Source organism: Stegostoma tigrinum, chromosome 14, assembly GCF_030684315.1.
Source record: "Stegostoma tigrinum isolate sSteTig4 chromosome 14, sSteTig4.hap1, whole genome shotgun sequence".
Classification (NCBI taxonomy): domain Eukaryota; kingdom Metazoa; phylum Chordata; class Chondrichthyes; order Orectolobiformes; family Stegostomatidae; genus Stegostoma; species Stegostoma tigrinum.
In genome coordinates, this window is record NC_081367.1 from 48,993,207 (window position 1) to 49,013,033 (window position 19,827).

General features: G+C 41.2%; 1 protein-coding gene across 1 annotated transcript in view; it reads left to right on the top strand.

Annotated features, from left to right (window-relative positions):
* LOC125457913 (adhesion G-protein coupled receptor G7-like) overlaps window positions 1–17,056 on the top strand; it is a 56,182-nt gene extending 39,126 nt beyond the window's left edge. Inside the window, exons 13-15 of the mRNA XM_048542698.2 lie at window positions 7,167–7,334; window positions 10,374–10,524; window positions 14,665–17,056. Of these exons, the coding sequence (XP_048398655.2) occupies window positions 7,167–7,334; window positions 10,374–10,524; window positions 14,665–14,799 (454 nt within the window). The 3' untranslated portion in view covers window positions 14,800–17,056. The remainder of the gene's footprint in view (window positions 1–7,166; window positions 7,335–10,373; window positions 10,525–14,664) is intronic.
* The last annotated feature ends 2,771 nt before the right edge of the window (window positions 17,057–19,827 follow it).

A 19,827-nucleotide genomic window follows, 5' to 3' on the forward strand; every position in this document is an offset into this window, starting at 1 on the left:
GCCTCCCCCACATCTGCTCCCAGGATGAGGCATTCCACTCCCGCACATCCCAGATGTCCGAGTTCTTCAAGGACCGCAACTCCCCCCTCCACCGCATTGGTCGAGAACGTCCTTGACCGTGTCTCCCACAATTCATCCCTCACACCCTGTCCCCGCAATAACCACCCCAAGAGAATTCCCCTTGTCCTCACATGTCACCCACCAACCTCCGCATACAACGCATCATCCTCCGACACTTCCGCCAACTACAACCCAACCTCACCTCCCAAGACATATTTCTATCCCCACCCTTGTCTGCCTTCCGGAGAGACCACTCTCTCTGTGACTCCCTTGTCCGCTCCACACTCCCCTCCAACCCCACCACACCCGACACCTTCCCCTGCAACCGCAGAAAGCACTACACTTGCCCCCACACCTCCTCCCTCACCCCCATCCCAGGCCCCAAGATGACTTTCCATATTAAGCAGATGTTCACCTGCACATCTGCCAATGTAGTATATTGTATCCACTGTACCTGGTGTGGTTTCCTCTACATTGGGGAAACCAAGCGGAGGCTTGGGGACCGCTTTGCAAAACACCTCCGCTCTGTTCGCAATAAACAACTGCACCTCCCAGTCGCGAACCATTTTAACTCCCCCTCCCATTCCTTAGACGACATGTCCATCATGGGTCTCCTGCAGTACCACAATGATGCCACCTGAAGGTTGCAGGAACAGCAACTCATATTCTGCTTGGGAACCCTGCAGCCCAATGGTATCAATGTGGACTTTACAAGCTTCAAAATCTCCCCCTCCCCCACTGCATCCCAAAACCAGCCCAGCTCGTCCCCTTCCCCCACTGCACCACACAACCAGCCCAGCTCGTCCCCTCCCCCCACTGCATCCCAAAACCAGCCCAGTTTATCCCCGCCTGCCTAACCTGTTCTTCGTCTCACCTCTCCCCTCCTCCCACCTCATGCTACACCTCTATTTCCCACCTACCAACCTCATCCCGCCTCCGTGACCTGTCCGTCCTCCCCGGACTGACCTACCCCCTCTCCACCTATACTCTCCTCTATTTATCTTTGGTCCGCCTCCCCCTCTCTCCCTATTTATTCCAGTTCCCTCTCCCCATCCCCCTCACTGATGAAGGGTCTTGGCCCGAAACGTCAGCTTTTGTGCTCCTGAAATGCTGCTTGGCCTGCTGTGTTCATCGAGCTTCACACTTTGTTATCATGGTAATTAGGAACTACTTTTCACACAGTTTGATTCAAATTGGATTGCAAGCGATGAATTATGTACTTACATAGGAAATTTCAAAATGCGATCAATATTATATTGATGAGGAATATTTTGCAAGGTTATGAAGAACAAGCAGGAATTTTGAATGAACTAAGCAGCTCCGTCAAAGAGCTGATGCAGGCATAATGGGCTGAATGGCTGCCTTCTGTGCTATAAGATTGTCTTGCTGTGAGTCACTTCTTATTTTCAAGAAGTGTTAAAAGGAATTTATTTGCAATTGGATTTCTTTTCGTGCCCCTACCTGTGTATATTCCAGCGAGTTTTGAGAAGATTTGTAGCTCAGTTTGCTCGCTGAGCTGGAAGGTTAGTTTTCAGACGTTTCATCACCATTCTAGGTAACATCATCAGTGAGCCTCCTATGAAGCGCTGGTGTTATGTCCCGCTTTCTATTTATCTGGTTAGGTTTCCTTGGGTTGGTGATGTCATTTCCTGTTCTTTTTCTCAGAGGATGGTAGATTGGCTCCAAATCAATGTGTTTGTTGATGGAGTTCTGGTTGGAATGCCATGCTTCTAGGAATTCACGTGCGTGTCGCTGTTTGGCTTGTCCTAGGATGGATGTGTTGTCCCAATCAAAGTGGTGTCCTTCCTCATCTGTATGTAAGGATACTAGTGATAGTGGGTCATGTTGTTTTGTGGCTAGTTGATGTTCATGTATCCTGGTGGCTAGCTTTCTGCCAGTTTGCCCAATGTAGTGTTTGTCACAGTTCTTGCAAGGTATTTTGTAGATGACGTTCGTTTTGTTTGTTGTCCGTATTTAAGTTCACTAGCTGCTGTTTTAGTGTGTTGGTGGGTTTGTGGGCTACCCTGATGCCAAGAGGTCCGAGTAGTCTGGCAGTCATTTTGGAAATGTCTTTGATGTAGGGGAGAGTGGTTATGGTTTCTGAGCCCGTTTTGTCTGTTTGTTTGGGTTTATTGCTGAGGAATTGGCGGACTGTGTTCATAGGGTACCCATTCTTTTTGAATACGCTGTATAGGTGATTTTCCTCTGCTCTGCGTAGTTCCTTTGTGCTGCAGTGTGTGGTGGCTCATTGGAATAATGTTCTAATGCAGCTTTGTTTGTGGGTGTTGGGATGGTTGCTCCTGTAGTTCAGTATTTGGTCCGTGTGTGTTGTTTTCCTGTAGACGCTGGTTTGAAGTTCCCCATTGGCTGTTCGCTCTACTGTGACATCTAGGAATGGCAGTTTGTTGTTGTTTTCCTTCTCTTTTGTGAATGTTATGCCAGTAAAGGGTATTATTGATGGTCTTGAATGTTTCCTCTAATTTGTTTTGTTTAGTGATGACAAAGGTGTCATCCACATAGCTGACCCAAAGTTTGGGCTGGATGATTGGCAGAGCTGTTTGTTCGAGTCTCTGCATTACTGCCTCTGCTAAGAACCCTGATATCGGAGATCCCATGGGTGTACCGTTGGTTTGTCTGTAGGTTTTGTTATTGAAAGTGAAGTGGGTGGTGAGGCATAGGTCCACTAGCTTGATGATGTTGTCCTTGCTGATGAGGTTGGTGGTGTCTGGTGTATGTGTCTTCTGTTCTTCTAATAGTGTCGTCAGTGTTTCTTTGGCCAGGTTGATGTTGATGGATGTGAACACGGCTGTTACGTCAAAGGAGACCATTATTTCATCCTCTTCTATCTTGGTGTCTTTGATGGTGTTCAGGAATTCTTGGGTGGAGCGAATGGAGTGGTGGGAGTCTTCTACTAGGTGTTTTAGTCTTTGGTGTAGTTCCTTGGCTAGTCTGTAGGTTGGTGTTCCAGGTAGCGACACTCTGGGTCTGAGGGGGGCTCCTGGTTTGTGAATTTTTGGTAGTCCGTAGAAGCGTGGTGTGTTGGATCCATCTGTGTATATTCCATAAGTACAGTGCTTCCCATCAATCAGGTGATAAAACAAAGCATAATTGTTTGCATTACAGTTTACATTATTAACATTTTGGTAAATAATGATATCAAACTCCCCAGCCTTACATTCTAGAATCCCTACTTATCTCTCCTACGAACCAGCAGTGAATGCTGGGATCTTTGGCCATGCCATTGAGGAAGGGGCTATTTATATTGTTAGGACTGGTATTCTGCCTCAGTCAAGTAATTAATATAAATAATGTGAAAGCCTCTCCTACTGCTGCTGGAAAACTACAGAACAGGATTGAAACCCTGAAAAGTACTGAGTAGGAGTGCCATTGATATATAAAAAAACACTGGAAGGTTTGATAAAGTCTCTCCTGCACCTCAACTGGAACAGATTCTTCAGTAACTCAGGATGGCAAAATGTTTATAATTACTGAGGTAGGTCAGGAAATGATCCCAGTCATGAGCAATTCATTCCTGGGAGAGAGTTAAGGGTGGTATGGTGATTAAGTTGATGTATGAAAGTCTACTTCACACCAGGAATTTGAATCATTTGCACATAGGAAAAAAGTCTGGAAGATATAGATTCTGCATCAACTTTACACTGCCAAATCTTGCCTCATCTGTTTTAATTCCTCCTTGGCCTTTGTACTTTAATGTCTTCAGAAATTCATGACATTTAGGGAATCTTTTAAAAGCATTCTAAACAGGTCAGAGTTCAATGTTGTTTACTTCAATATCTTCATTCCAAACATTATATCTATGGGGTTCAATATTTCGAATGTTTCATATTCATAGGTTAATGTCTTTGTGGTATTTCAAAATCTCTCAGAATAAACAAACCTTGGGATTCTTGTTTGAACATCTTGAATGATTATCAGAAATACTGACTAACACCTGAAGTCTAATCATTGACACCTTAATTATGAAAGGATTTAATTTTGGAAAGTTATCTGCAGTTGGGCTATGCAGGCAAGTATTGTCTGTTTGTACACAGAAAAACATGTACTTTGAGCTCAATTTAACAAATCCATAACTTCTGACAAGGGAATATGAATTCAGTTTACCTAATCTCTCCCCTTGGGGCATGGTAATATCCTCGTGATTCCGTATTGAACTATTTCTGAGGTCAGTATATCCTTTCAAAATGCAGAGTTCAGAGCTGGAGACCACACGTCGAATGTGGCTTGGCTTAGATTTGAATTGATATATTGAACATTTTTCCCCTTTCTATTCCAGCCCTAACCTTCTTAAAAAAATTCTACTGTGGTTTAAGCCACCTGTATATTGAGATACTAGTCTGGTGTATCTCTGGATTGTGTGTGTCTACATCTGTGCTATCCCTGAGGCTGCTTGCTCCTTGTCAACAAGTTGGGGTTAGTTAGTTCAGTTGGCTGGATGGCTGGTTTGTAATGCCAGCAGTGTGGTTTCAATTTCTGCACCAGCGGAGGTTACCGTGAAGGACTCTACTTCTCAGCCTCTCCCCTTGTCTGAAGTTAGACCACCACCAGTGGTCTCTCTCTAATAAGAGAACAGCCTTATGATCCATTAGCACTGTGGTAACTTTACCTTTAAGGCTGTTCAGCTCTTTCTGTACTGTAACACACCTTTATCTCATCGCACACTGTAGATTATGAAATATATCTCTCTAAAATGGTGTCTAACGCCTCTCTTTTCTCATGCTTATTCTAGACTAATGTTTTCTTTCTTGCTGATGTCAGAGTCTGTTCATCAGTTACATCCTCATAGCTCAATCGAATCTCAACATACCACATCTGCCCCCAACTTTCGTCCTACTTAGTCTGTGTTATTCCAGTAGCCCGACCTTGCCTAGTGTTTGTAATTATTAACATCATTAGCAGCATTATCACCATCTCCTGTCCAAACTACGCCAGGTCCAAATCTCGCAGGTTGAGATGATCTGGAACTCGGACTGGATATCCCAGTCTTGTTTGCTTGAATTCAGCACCAGGGTGGTGGTGTTATAGGAGGCCTCTAGTATTTGTAGCACTCTGTGCCTTGTCTGAAGTGGAAAGTGATATGCCTATGCAGTATCCTGTGATAATCACAGTCTGTCTTATTTCTTGCCTCAAGTAAAATCAATAATTTTCTGTTCTTCCTGAATGTCCCTGTAGGCATTCTGACAATGACAGATCTTGGTTGATCTGTTTCATTGATGACCGTGACTTCTGACTCTCTCCTCCAACCAGATTTGCTGCCCTTGCTTTAAAGTTGACCAAAGTTTTTGCCCTGTATCTACAGCTATACCACCTCTGCTACTTTATGCTGTGTTGTAGTTTTAATTTCTTTTAGAAGTTATAGTTAGCTTGAAGCTGTTTTCTTAAACTGCTACTTCTATGTTGAACCTCCTTCCTGTTAACAGTTAATAGTTCCACTGGTGAGTCCTCATTATTCGCTGGTGTTATTCCGTTACTGACTAGAGCTAATTCCCAGTCTGGATTCTTATGCAGCAGTGATTTCACAGTCTGGACTGTTCTTTCCACCTCTCTGTTCAGCTGAGGATGGAGTAGAGAACTTGTCAACTGGAAGGTGCCTGCCTCTGAAGTGAACTTCCTGTAATCTTCATTCATAAATTGGGATACAATGTCCATTAAAAATTCTGTCAGGAAAACATGAATCATAAATGCTTTTTTCCATGATCTGATCATTGTGTCTGTTATGGTTTAACAAAGTCTCGCCATTTCAACCTATCTTGCTTAATAGTTAGTTAGGACTAAACATTTCTTCTCACTAGAATCATACAAATCCATTACTAACTTTTCCCATGGCATTTTCAGAAATCTTGATGAAGCAATTGGCTCTGTAAGCACTGTGAATGACCCACATTTTCTGTGACAAAATATCATCCTGTATGTCTTTCAATCACCACACTATAGTGTCCTTGCTCTGCTCTTCATGATACCTAGGTGTTTCCTGTGGAGTTTCTGTTAGATTGTTCTTCCTTTCATTGTTAGTTGTTATTTCTCCTTGCCATATTTCTTCATCACTTGGTCTGCTGGACTATATTCTGACCATCCTTGCACACGGAATTGTTTGACCTTTGTGCACTCCTTGTCATATTTTTGAGCTGCAAAAATTTGTTTCAGTTTTCTCTCAGTGGCTGGTCAAGTTTCATATAGCTGTAGAATAAGACTCTTAATACTTCCCCGAGAATAATGTCTTTTTTCTGCTTGTTGATCGCACTGTTGATCTTGTCTCTCTGGTAAATTGAAACTTGCCTGCAGCATGGATTATGCCATTGCTATATTACATCAATGTACGCCTGAATTATTGAAAACATTGAACCAATTCTGAGAAATAGTAGGAACTGCTGATGTTGGAGAATCTGAGATAACAAGGTATAGAGCTGGATGAACACAGCAGGCCAAGCAGCATCAGAGGAGCAGGAAAGCTGATGTTTCGGGACTGGACACTTCTTCAGAAAAACAAAAGAATTTTGAGATTCCTTTTGATCCCAATAGTTTTACCAAAAGTTTGTGGTCCATCTTCACCACCTGAAAGTCCATTCCTATAAGGTAGCTTGTGTTCTTTTTGCAAACCCATGTAACTGCTAATGCATGCTTCTGACATAAATCTGCACTGTTCTGAGACAAATATTGTGCAAAAAGTATTTAGATATAGATTTCTATATTCCATTAAAAAGTTCAATTATGTTAAATTGACATGTTCTCCTTTACAAATCCATGATGGCTCTTTCTAATTAGTCCAAATTTCTCTTAAAGCACAGTCACTCTGCTCTTTAAAATAGACTCCAATAATTTCCCCAACTCAGGTGTTAGATTAAGAGCGTTAAAATTCCTCTCCAAGTATAAACCTGTTTTGAGAATATTTCTGAGGTTAAGGAGAGGAAGGAAAATAGATAGTTGTGTAAACTCGAACTCATTCTCAAAATTCTTTAGTGGTCTATGGCTCATAATGTAGCTCATCATGTTATAGATTAATATTTATAAATATTTGTATATGAAATTTACATTAAGAATTACACTTACTTGCAATATTGGTCACTATAATGTGTGTGTTTTAATTGCAGCTGCTGGCTTGCTGTTCCTGGAGAGTCTGGTTTTTTTAGTGGAAGTAATGTACTTTTGTGGGCATTCTTCCTCCCAGTGTCTTTGGTACTGCTTATGAATGTGATGATCTTTGGTTTGATCATGTCCAAGATGGTTTGCAACAAGAAAAACTTGAAAGCGTATAAAGGGTGAGCTTTTGCAATATTTTACACATCACTATGGTTTTATGTTGTGGGTCACATTTCAGCGGAATCTTACTTAATAATACATAGAACAATGTAAGTTTCCTTAACAAATGGCATACCAACACTGTGAAGTCTGATGATGATGATTTGCTGAAGAGCCAAGCATGTTTAACACACACAGTGCATTATTTAATGAGTGAATTCTTGTTATCTTTATCTTTTCAACACCAGAAAATAACTATAAAATTTGATTAAAATATCTTATAAAGTAACTGTTCATTCATATCTGCAACTGATCCAGTTCAAGTTTTGACAATTGATTTTAACAAGATTCACAACCTTCAGAGAAGCTGCTTCTGTCTCCACAATCCACTGGGATATTTAAATCAGATAAAAAAATGTTTCCACACATCACAACCTCCAGGCATGGCCACCACATGGTCGGTGAAATGTAGATTGATGGAACTCATGAACTTTGAGTTTAATGTTCAACATTTAAGTTAGAGAAGACCAACAGTCATGTTTTTGGTGTTAACAGTTTTAAGATTAATTAGTTACTGAAGATTCTTTAGGAAAAAAGACATAATGTTACTAACAAGAAATTATAGTCACCAAGATTGAAATAAACCAGAAGGCTCCAATAAATCTCTTTGATATAACCCATTAGAACCTTCTGTTGCATCATCAATGAGAGAGTGAGAGAGAGACTGAGAATATGGGAATGTTATAGTAGTGGGATTTGGTTATCTCATTTGGTTGGATGCAGAAAGTAGGTTCACAATGCAGAAAGTGGGTTCAATTCCAGCTCCAGTTTCATTCCTGTGAAGGGTTCTCCTTCTCAATGTTTCCTCTTGTCTGAGATATGGTGACCTTCACATTAAACCGAAAATATTTGTCTCCCTGTAATGAGAGAGGGCACCCCTCTCTGACCAAGGCAACTTGACAGCGTGCCTGCAGCAGCCGAATAGGCATCCATTCTCATCACATTTCCTAGCTCCTGATCAGTAGCTTTACAGGTTACAGTCCTTCAGATCCAGGTTCCTTCTAAAAGTGTTGAGAGTTTCCATCTCAACCACCTAACTGGGCAGCAAATTCCAGACACCTACCACCCTCTGGGTGAAAGATATTTCTCCTCATGTGCCCTCTAATTCTTTTACCAACCCCCTTATGTCTGTGTCCCTGGCCTTTTCACTGTGGGGAGCAGGTCTTTTCTGCCCACTCTAGGTACTTACTTATTTTGTACATTTAAATTACATCACCCATTAGCCTTCTCTATCTAAGAAAAACAACCCTAGCCTATTTAGCCTTTTCTCATTACTCCAATTTTCAAGCACATATAACATTCCTCTTACTCTCTCCTTACTTGTAATGTAGTGACCAGAATTATGCACACAATTCCAGTTTTGGCCTAACTAACATCTTATTTAATTCCAACATTACATCTCTGCTTCTTGTATTCCTTACCTCACCCAATGAATGTGGAGGAATGTTGTTTGGAGGAATGCAGCAGAGAAGCAGGAAATTCAATGTTTTGGGTTTACACAGCCCCACACTGTATTGGCTCTGACTCCAGCATTTGCAGTTCTTGCTATCTCGGATTGTGGAGGAATCCCTTTTTTACCACCTTATCTATCTGTTGTACTTCCTTTTAGGGGATTATGCACATACACTTCAAGGTCACTCACTTCCTCTACTCCTCTAAATATTTTTCTACCTATTGTGTACTCTCTCTAACCTGTTCTTCCTCTCACCTATCCCCTCCTCCCACCTCAAGCTGCACCTCCATTTCCTACCCACCCCAAATGCATTACACTGCACTTCTCTGGATTGAATTTTATTTGATACCTGTCTGAACTCAACCGAACCATTATATCATCCTGCATTTGACAGACATCCTCTTCACTGTCAGCTACCCCACCAAGTTTTGGAGTATCGACAAATTTCCTAACCATGTCTCCCACATTTAAGACTAAATCATTAACCTATGCCACGAAAATAAAGGGACAAAATGCTGAGCAATGCAAAACACCCTGTAAACCACGTTCCATTTGCAAAAACACTACCAAGGATTACTATCCATCATTTTTACCTGTATCCCATCCAATGATTTTACTTTGCCTGAACAATTTGCCATGTAGGCCCTTGTCAAATGCCTTACTGAAAACCCTATAACTGACATCCACTGCACCTCCTTCATTAATCCTTCATTGTTACTTCCTCAAAAAATTAATCAAATTAGTAAGGTATGACTTTCTCTTTACAAAACCATGTTATCTCGGATGTAGACTTTCTAAGTAACAATTAATAATATCTGTCAATATTTATACTGGTAATTTGACTACCATTTTTAGCTGCCCAGTTACTTTCTAGCAGGCTGGTTGCTGTTTTGAGATGTCAATGTCTCTCCCTCTTCTCACACATTGTCTGCCTGGAGATGTTTTCTTCTGGATGGTTGATAGAATCTCTTTGTTTGGCAGCTTGTGTTTTTGAATCATTCTTGGCTGAGAAGGTAAAATGGCCACTGTTACTTATGCAAAAAAAGAGGTTATGTTCCACGGAAACCATTGCTTTCCTGAGACAACTTATCTCTCACTTGCATTCTCAGCTTTTCATCTGGTCAGTGCTAAATTTACACTCTCCCTTAATGACTTATCAAGAGTTTTTAAATGTCTAGGCATGTCTGTTATCCATATTGAACTTGCAGTTGTGGTCAGGTGGCTTGAAGCATCCAAGCTTTTAGCTTCCTGTCCAGTTACAGTAAGACAAAACATTTGTTATACAAAAAGTGGTGGTCAGTACCAGTTTTTCCTTAGAATTACTGGACCATAACTGTATTTTACAACCATATTCATGTTTGTTTTGGCCACATAAGTATGCCAACTGCTAGAAAAATTGCTGTAATTCAAAATAAATAGTTTTGGAATTTCTAGAAGTTGTGGCATTTCAACATAAACTTAAAGGAATGTACGTTCTTCTGCTTTGCTTCCAAATTTAATTATGAATTGTAAATTCGATGTAATTTCTACATATTTTCTACTCCAGGGACTTTAAGAAAACTCTTCAGAAGCATTTTGCTATGGTCTTTGCTAATACAGTGACTTTGGGCATGTGTTGGATTACTGGCTATTTGATGCTTATTGAAGAAGCTTACAGCATATTCAGCACTCTTTTTTGTATACTAAATTCTCTGCAGGTAAGAGAGAGGAATAAGTAACGGATTCCATGATAACAAAGTGTGGGGCTGGATGAACACAGTAGGCCAAGCAGCATCCTAGGAGCACAAAAGCTAACGTTTCGGGCCTAGACCCTTCATCAGAAAAGGGGGATGGGGAGAGGATTCTGAAATAAATAGGGAGAGAGGGGGAGGCGGACCGAAGATGGATAGAGGAGAAGATAGGTGCAGAGGAGAGTATGGGTTGGGAGGTGGGGAGGGGATAGGTCGATCCAGGGAGGACGGACAGGTCAAGGGGGTGGGATGAGGTTAGTAGGTAGGAAATGGAGGTGCAGCTTGAGGTGGGAGGAGGGGATAGGTGAGAGGAAGAACAGGTTAGGCAGGCAGGGACGAGCTGGGCTGGTTTTGGGATGCAATGGGGGAAGGGGAGATTTTGAAGCTTGTGAAATCCACATTGATACCATTGAGCTGCAGGGTTCCCAAGCGGAATATCAGTTGCTGTTCCTGCAACCGATGGGTGGCATCATTATGGCACTGCAGGAGGCCCAGGATGGACATGTCGTCTAAGGAATGGGAGGGGGAGTTGAAATGGTTTGCGACTGGGAGGTGCAGTTGTTTATTGCGAACTGAGCGTAGGTATTCTGCAAAGCGGTCCCCAATGTAGAGGAAGCTGCTCTGTGTACAGCGGATGCAGTATACCACATTGGCGGATGTGCAGGTGAACATCTGCTTGATGTGGAAAGTGATCTTGGGGCCTGGGATGGGGATGAGAGAGGAGGTGTGGGGGCAAGTGTAGCACTCCCTGCAGTTGCAGGGGAAAGTGCCGGGTGTAATAGATTCCATCCTGTGTTGTAAAAGACCAGCTTAGAGAACAACACTGAAAATTATTTTTAAACTTAAACAGTTGGTCTGAAGAAGTGTCATAAGATTTGCATAATTGCTATATAATCTGCTACATTTTTACAGCATTTTAAGTTCATAAGATGTTGGAGCAGAAGAAGGTCATTCAGCCCATTGAGTCAGCTCTGCTATTCAGTGAGATCATGGGTGATCTGATAATCCTGAGCTCCACTTTCCTGCCTTTTCTACAGAAGGCATGATTTCCTTACTGATTATAAATATATCTATCTCAGCATTGAATATATGTAACAACCCATCTTCAATAGCCTGTTGCCACAAAGAATTCCACAGATTGACTACACTCTCAGAGAAAAGAAAACTACTTCATCATCTCTGTTCCAACTGGCCAACGCCTGACTTTGATATTATTTGCTCTTGTCCTAGACTTGTACCAAAAGAGAAACACTGTCTCCATATCTACCCTTTCAATGCTCCTAAGAATGATATATGTTTCAGAAAGGCCACCTCTCGTTCTTCTAAACTCCAATAAGTACAGACACAACCTAATCAACCTATTGAACCTTCTCTGGATTACCTCCAATGCCAGGATATCTTTCCCTGGACAAGGAGACCAAAATAGTTCACAGTATTCTTGGCATGGTCTAATTAGTGCCTTGTATAATTTTAGTAAGACTTCTCTATTTTATACTCTACTTTCTTTGAAATAAAAGCCAACGTTTCATTTGCCTTCCTTATCATCTGAACTCGTACACTGGATTTTTGTGACGTATACACGAGAGCTCACAAAACTCTGTATGCTGCAGTTTTCTGAGTGTTTTCCCATTTAAATAATATTCACTTCTTCAATTCTTCCTGCCAGAATGGATAAACTCACATTTTTCCATATTTTATTCCATCTGCAAAGGTTTTGACCACTTATTTAACTTCTCTATATCCACATTTGTGCTGTCCTCACCATTTGTCATCCTACCTATCTTTGCGTCATCAATAAACTTAGTGATAGTACATTCATATCCCTCATTAAAGTCATTAATATACATTATAATTGTGGTATTGCCATCCGACAAATGCCCCCCTTATCTGAACCCTGTGGTGTTTTAATTAATCTTCTATCCACGCTACTATACTTCTTCCATTACCATGGACTTTATTGTAATAAGTGAAAAGACTTAAAGAAGCTTTTGCAATCTGCCTTTGCTGGTAAACTCCTTTCTCAGTCCATTCCAGCTATCCCTGCCCTTATTCCTGTGAAATTACCCCATTTAAGTTTAGCACAGCTGTTTGTGACCCATGTTCCTCCTTCTCAAACTGACTGCTCAGGTCTACCATGTTGCGGTCACTTTTTCCTAGGGGATCTTTTAGTCTGACCTTATTTATCAATCCTACCTCAAAAAACAGCATGAGGTCCAAGACAGCCGGATCCATGGTTGGATCCACAACATCTATGTTTCCAGGAACTATTCTGAATACACTGATTGGTTCCTCATGGGTCCCTCTATCAATTTGACTTTCCTCATTTACATGAAAATTGAAGTAACTTTTTCTCCATCATAGGGTCAGAAGTAGGGATGTTCACAAAAGATTGCCCAATGTTTAGCACCATTCACTGCTCCTCAATCCATGTGCAAATGCAACAAAACCTACAAAATCCAGGCGTGGGCTAAGAAGTGGTAAGTAACATTCATGTCCCACAAATGCCAGGCAATGTCTATCTCCAATTAGAAAAAACCTAATCACTGCCTCTTGACATTCAATAGTGTGGCTGAATTCCCCACTATCAATATCCTGGGGGGGTCACCACTGACTAGAAATAAATACAATGTCTTCAGAGCAAGTCAGAGGCTAGGAATACTGCAGCAAGTAACTCACCTCCTGACTCTCCAAAACCTGTCCACCATCTACAAAGCGCAAGTCAAGAGTGTGATGGAACACTCTTCAGTTGCTTGGATGAGTGCAACTTCAGCAACACTCAAGAAGCTTGACACCATCCAGGACAAAGCAGCCCACTTGATTTGCACTACATCCACAAACATCTACTCCTCCACCACTGATGTTCAGTTGCGTCAGTGTGTGCTACCAAAAAAACGCACTGCAGAAATTCAACAAAGATCCTTGGGTCGCAAATCCATGATCACTTCCATCTAGAAGGACAAGGGCAGAAGATACATGGGAACACTACCACCTGCAAGTTCCCCTCCAAGCCACTCAGCCCCTCATCACCTTGACTTGGAAATATATTACTGTTCCTTCACTGTTGCTGAAATTACCTCCCTAAGGGAATTGTGGGTCAACTTACAGCACATGACTGCAATGGTTCAAGGAGACAACTCACCACCACCTTCTCAAGAGCAACTAAGAATGGGTAATAAATGCTGGCCAGCCAGTGACACTAATGTCCTATGAATGAATGGAACAAAACTCCTATGGATTCTGTGTCTTTCGATTCAAGGTCATTTCCTGCTATTGTACTTATTCTGTCTGTACCAAAAAAGGCTACCCCATCACCATTTCCTTCCAGCCTGAGCTTCCAAAAGTTACATACCCTGGAGATTTACTTTTCATCTTTAATCTCCTTCTAACCATTTCTTTATTATGGCAATAAAATCATACCCATTGACTTCTATTTGTACCTTTAACTATTTTAGTTGCTTGGAATACAATGTACAATCAAGCAGAGCCACATATTTTGTCTTTTTTAAACATTGTTCTCTCCCATTTACCCAATTTGCTGCTATTTTTCTTCTCTGTACTCTCTGTCCTTCTTGTCTCACATTGGGAGTCTTTTTCCAAAACAACTGCCTGTAATATGGCCAAATTGTTTTGCTTTGTAAGCCGCCAACTCCCCTCTCCCAAACCCTCACCTCCCCCTGTTAGTTTAAAGCCCTTTCCACAGCCATAGTTATTTGATTCCACAGTGAGCATAATATCACTGGTCCTCACTTAATGGTTTTTAAACATGTTCATAAATTCTTGGTCAGTGCACCTTCTAGGTCAAAATACTAGCCCTATTTTCTTCAGGAAATCCTTAAATGAAAGCCAATCATCTTCCTCAATGCTCCAGACTCATGACTAAATGAATGTCAAAATAGGCAGTCTACTACCTTACATTACTGCTGATTATGCTGCAAAATTATAGCAAACGTGAATTGCCAATCCAATATAATACCTAGACATAGACATTCACTCATTTTGTCAGCTGCTTTTGCAATGGAAGAGAATATGCAGTTCTATATAAGAAACTTCTTTCTTCAGTGTGTTTTTTTTACAAATTTAATATCTTGTTATGGTTTGTATCTCTAGGGTGTTTTTATTTTCCTCCTGTGCTGGATGAATGTGAATGAATTTAAAAATAGGATGAAGCAACCATTGCAAATGTTCAGAAAGGAGAAAAGGACCACGATTGCAATGAAGCATCTGATCAGAAAAGAAAATTAAGATGCGCATAAAATAAATACCTTTTGGATATCACATGAAGGTGTATTTGCACATCTCGCTATGGCAGTCTTCCAGGTTAAATTTGGAGTCTCCATGAATTGAAGACCAATCTCTAACACACTGCATCAAGTAGTTGTGGAGCAAAATTATAAGGGTGTTAAGAAAATATGCAGTATTTAACTTTTAGTTGAACACACTTAATTACATACTAAAATATTTTCAATTTGGATGGAAAGATGGAGTTCAGTGAGAACTGACATGTCAAGATGTTTTAAAACAAATCTATCCTCTCAAGGCTGTATATGTCACTGAAAAAGCTGGCATTTGTTGCCCATCTCTAAATGCCCTTAAATGAAATAGGTTGCTCGTCTATTCCAGAAGGCATTTAAGAGTCACTTTGCTCTGGTCAGGAATTGTATGTAGGCCAGACTAGGTGAAGATAGCAGATGTAGTTCCCTATAGGGCATTAGTGCACCAATTAAATTTTTACCATAAATGATAACTTCATGGTCACCATTACTGAGATTTTATTCCAGATTTTATCAATTGAATTTAAATTCTATCATTTGGAATACTGGGATTTGAGCTTGTGTCTCTGGAGCTAACAGCTCCAGCTCCAGCTCCCAGCCCTGGGACTTACAAACTATATCACTGATCTCTCCAAATTGACACAGGACAGTTGGAATTAAGAGGTGAAGCGTCATTCCATTCAGGAATACAGTCAACCAGCATTGAAAACCTTAGTCTATACTCAAGAGTGCTTGTTTACATTTATACTTATGTCACCAAAGAACATTCTTGATATCTGTAATCAGTTTGTTCAACTATGTTAGGACACTGCTATTGGAAGGATGTTGTAAAACCTGAAAGGATTCAAAAAAGACTTTCAAGCATGTTGCCAGGGCTGGAGCTCTTGAGTGTTAGGGAGAAGCTAAATAAGCTGGGGCTACTTTCCTTGGATTGTCAGAGGCTGAGGTTATGGATATTTATAAAATCATGACGGCATGAATGGGATAAATAGACAAGGTCTTTTCCCTGGGGTGGGAGAGTCCACAACTCGACGGCATAGGTTTAAGGTGAGAGGGGAAAGATTTAAAAGGGACCTAAGGGGCAACTATTTCACGCAGAGGGTGGTGCATGTCTGGAATGAGCTGCCAGAGGAAGTGGTGGAGGCGGGTACAATTACAACATTTAAAAAGCATCTGGAATAGGAAAGGTTTAGTGGGATATAGTCCAAATGCTAGCAAATGGGACTAGATGCATTTAGGATATCTGGTCAGGATGGACGAGTTGGACTAAAAGGTCTTTTTCCGTGCTGTACATCTCTGTGACTCTATGATATGTCGAATTGGTAGGTTTCTCTCAGTCTTGCTAAATCCAAATCTAAGTCTGTAAGTTTGAAAATAATTCCGTTACATTATAGACAAGAGAAAATTCTAATATGTTTTAAATATGAGAATGCAATAGTATTCATAAAGACTTTGCTTTTGTGTAGTCATTTTATGATAGAGATTGTTTTAACTTGTATGGCGTTGTATTATTTTGTTGGTAATTAACTGAAATATAATTGTAAAGTATCTGTGTTTGACTCTATTCTTTTGGTATCTGGTAAGAAAAGTTAAGTTATGTTGTAATTTACTTATTATATAATGGTAATCCTGTTGTGTGAAGAGCTGTCTTTGTCAATCAACAGTAACTTTTGAACTTCTTAAGTAGCACTGTTTGAATCCAATTCATTCAGAGATGCTCCATCCCAGGCCAAATCCAGGTGACAGCCAAGAAGGCACAAAAATACCTCTTCTTCCTCAGGCAGCTCAGGAAATTTGCCATGTCCCATAAGTAGCCTCACTAACTTTTACAGATGCACCATTGAAAGCATACTGTCCTGATGCATAACAGCGTGGCATGAAAACTGCTCTTCCCAGGGCTGTGAGAAACTACAGAAGGTGGTGTGCACAGCCCAGACCATCATGGAAGCCAACCTTCCATCCATAGACACTACTTACATGGCTTGCTGCCACGGAAAGGCAGCCAACATTATTAAAGACCTGCTGCGCCCCAGTAATGGTCTCCTACAACCTCTTCCATCAGGCAGAAAATACTGAAGCTTGAACACATGTACCAGCAGATTCAGGAACATCTTCTTTCCAGCTGTTATCAGACTGTTGAATGGGCTGTAACCTCAAATAATGTAATCTGAAATGTAACCTGTATGCCTCTAAGAGTTTTTGATCTATAAATCCTTTGTTGGCTGTGATCTGCCTGTACTGCTCGTAGACGGAGCTTTTCACTGTATTTTGGTACACGTGACAATAAAATCAATCAATCAATCCTGGTGAATCTCCTCTGCAGCTGTCCAGTTCAATCACATCATTCCTACAGTGTGGATTCCAGAACTTAGACCACACCATCTGTGGTCTAACCAAGGTTCTGTACAACTCCAACATTACCTCCCTACTCTTGTAATCTAGCCTTGACTGATAAAAGCAAACATCCCAATTTGCAAATACCTTATTAACTGCCCTATTGATTATTAGCAATGTGATTGTCAGGCAATGAACATCTTCAAGAAGACAGAACCTAACCAGCTCCCCAGATGGTCGGTGGCATCGCAATTGTTGAATCCCCCAGGATTAAGGGGGTTACCACTAACCAGAAGATAGTTTGGGCTAACCATATAAATCTGTGGTTACAAGAACAAATCAGAGACAGGAAACTCTGTGACGAGTTACTTACATGCTCAATATCAGTCAAAGTCATTCAGCATGGAATCAGACCTGTCAGTCCAACTCATCTGCACCAACCAGGCAAGTCCTATTTGCCAGCATTTAACCCATATCCCTCTAAACCCTTTCTGTTCGTGTACCCATCTAGTTGCCTTTTAAATGTAGTAATTGTACACGCCTCCAGTTCCTCTGGCAGCTCATTGACTACATGCACCAGACTCTGTGATAAAGTTACCCCTCTGGGCCTGTTTAAATCTTTCCCTTTCTTACATTAAACCTATGCCATTAGTTTTGGACTTGCTCAGCCTAGGAAAAAACTATTCGCCTTATACGTGCCCTCCATGATTTTAAGCCCCTACAAGGTCACTCCTAGGTATCCGATGCTCCAGGGAGAAAACCCCAGGCTAGTCATCCTCTCCCTATAGCTCAAACCCTCTAATCCTGGAAACACCCTTGTAAATCTTTTCTGAAAAGTCTCAAGTTTAACAACACCCTTCCTATAAAAGAACGACCAGAATTGAAAACAGTATTCCAAAAGTGGCCTCACCAATGTCCCGTACACTGGCAAAATGACATCCTGACTCCTACGTTCAATGCTATGACCAATGAAGCAAGCATGCCAAATGCTTTCTTTACCACCCAGTCTATTTGCAACTTCACTTTCAAAGAACTATGAACCTGCACCCCCAGGTCTCTGTTTGGCAACACTCCCCTGGGCCCTACCATTAACTGTATAAGTCCTGCCCTTGTTTGCCTTACCAAAATGCAACGCCTCATATTTGTCTAAACTAAACTGCATCTGCCATTCCATGGCCCGTTCACCCATCTGATCATGGCCCTGTTGTACTCTGAGATAAACTCCTTTGTTGTCCACTATTTGAGGGTTTAATCTGCAAACTTACTATCCATGCCTCTTATATTCACTTCCAAATCATTTATGTAAATGACAAAAAGCAGTAAACCCAGCACTGATCCTTGTGGCACACCACTGGCCACAGGCCTCCAGTCTGAAAAACAACCCTCCACCATCACCTTTTGTATCCTGCTTTCGAGCCAGTTTTGTATCCAGTCGGCTAGCTCCCCAGATCCCATGTGATCTAACTATACTAACCAGTCTACCATGCAGAACCTTGAATGTTTTGCTGAAATCCTAACAGATAACATCTACCGCTCTGCCTTCACCGATGTTTGCCATCTCTTCAAAAAACTCAATTAAGTTAGTGAGACGCAATTTCCTATGCACAAAGACATGCTGACTATCTCTAATCAGTCCTTACCTTTCTAAATGCATGTAAATCCCATCCCTCCTCCAACAACTTACCCACCAATGATCTATGGTTCGCTGGCTTTTCCTTACGGTCTTTCATAAATAAAGGCACCAAATTAGACAATCTCCAGTCATCCAGCACATTACCTGTTGCTATCAATGATGCAATATCACAGCAAGGGGCCCAGCAATCTCTTCCCTAGCTTCCCACAATGTTCAGGGAATCACCCGAACAAGTACTGGGACTATGTCTGCCTGGGGCTTTATCTACCTTTATGCATTTTGAGACCTCCAGCACCTCCTCTTCTGGAATATGCCTTTTCAAGGCATTATTATATATTACTTGAAGTTCCCTAGTTTCCATCTCCTACTCCACAGAAAAAAGCTGACATAAAATATTGGTTTACTATCTCACCCATCACCAGTGGTTCTGTACAAAGGTGGCCATGTTGATCTTTGAAGGGATTTATTCCCTTACTAGTTACTTTTCTGCCCTTAATGTATTTATAGTATCTTTTTGGATTCTCCATGATTCTTTTTGTCAAAGCCATCTGATGTCCCATTTTTGCCCTCCTGATTCTGCCCTTAAGTTTACTCCTACTGCCCTTATACTCTTCCCGAGACTCACTTGTTCCCAGCTGTCTGTATCTGATATGTGCCTCCCTCTTTTTCTTGATCAGAGCCTCAACTCAAGGCACAAATCAGCACTGTCATGGAATATTCCCCACTTGCCTGGATGAGTGCAGTTTTAACCATACTCAGGAAGTTTGTCACCATCTAGGAAAAGCAGCCGGCTTGATTAACATCCTATCCATCAGCTTCAATATTCACTCCCTTTACCAGAGATGAACAGTGATGGGCATGTGTACCATCTAACAGTGCACTGTATTAACTCACCAACATAGGAATTAGGAGGTTAATTATAATCCAGCATCATCACATCTAAAAATGCTTTATGTATTAGACTTATCTTCTGTTAGTGGCTGATTATTTAATCTTGGAGCTATAAATTCTTTTTTGGGACTCTTAGCACTT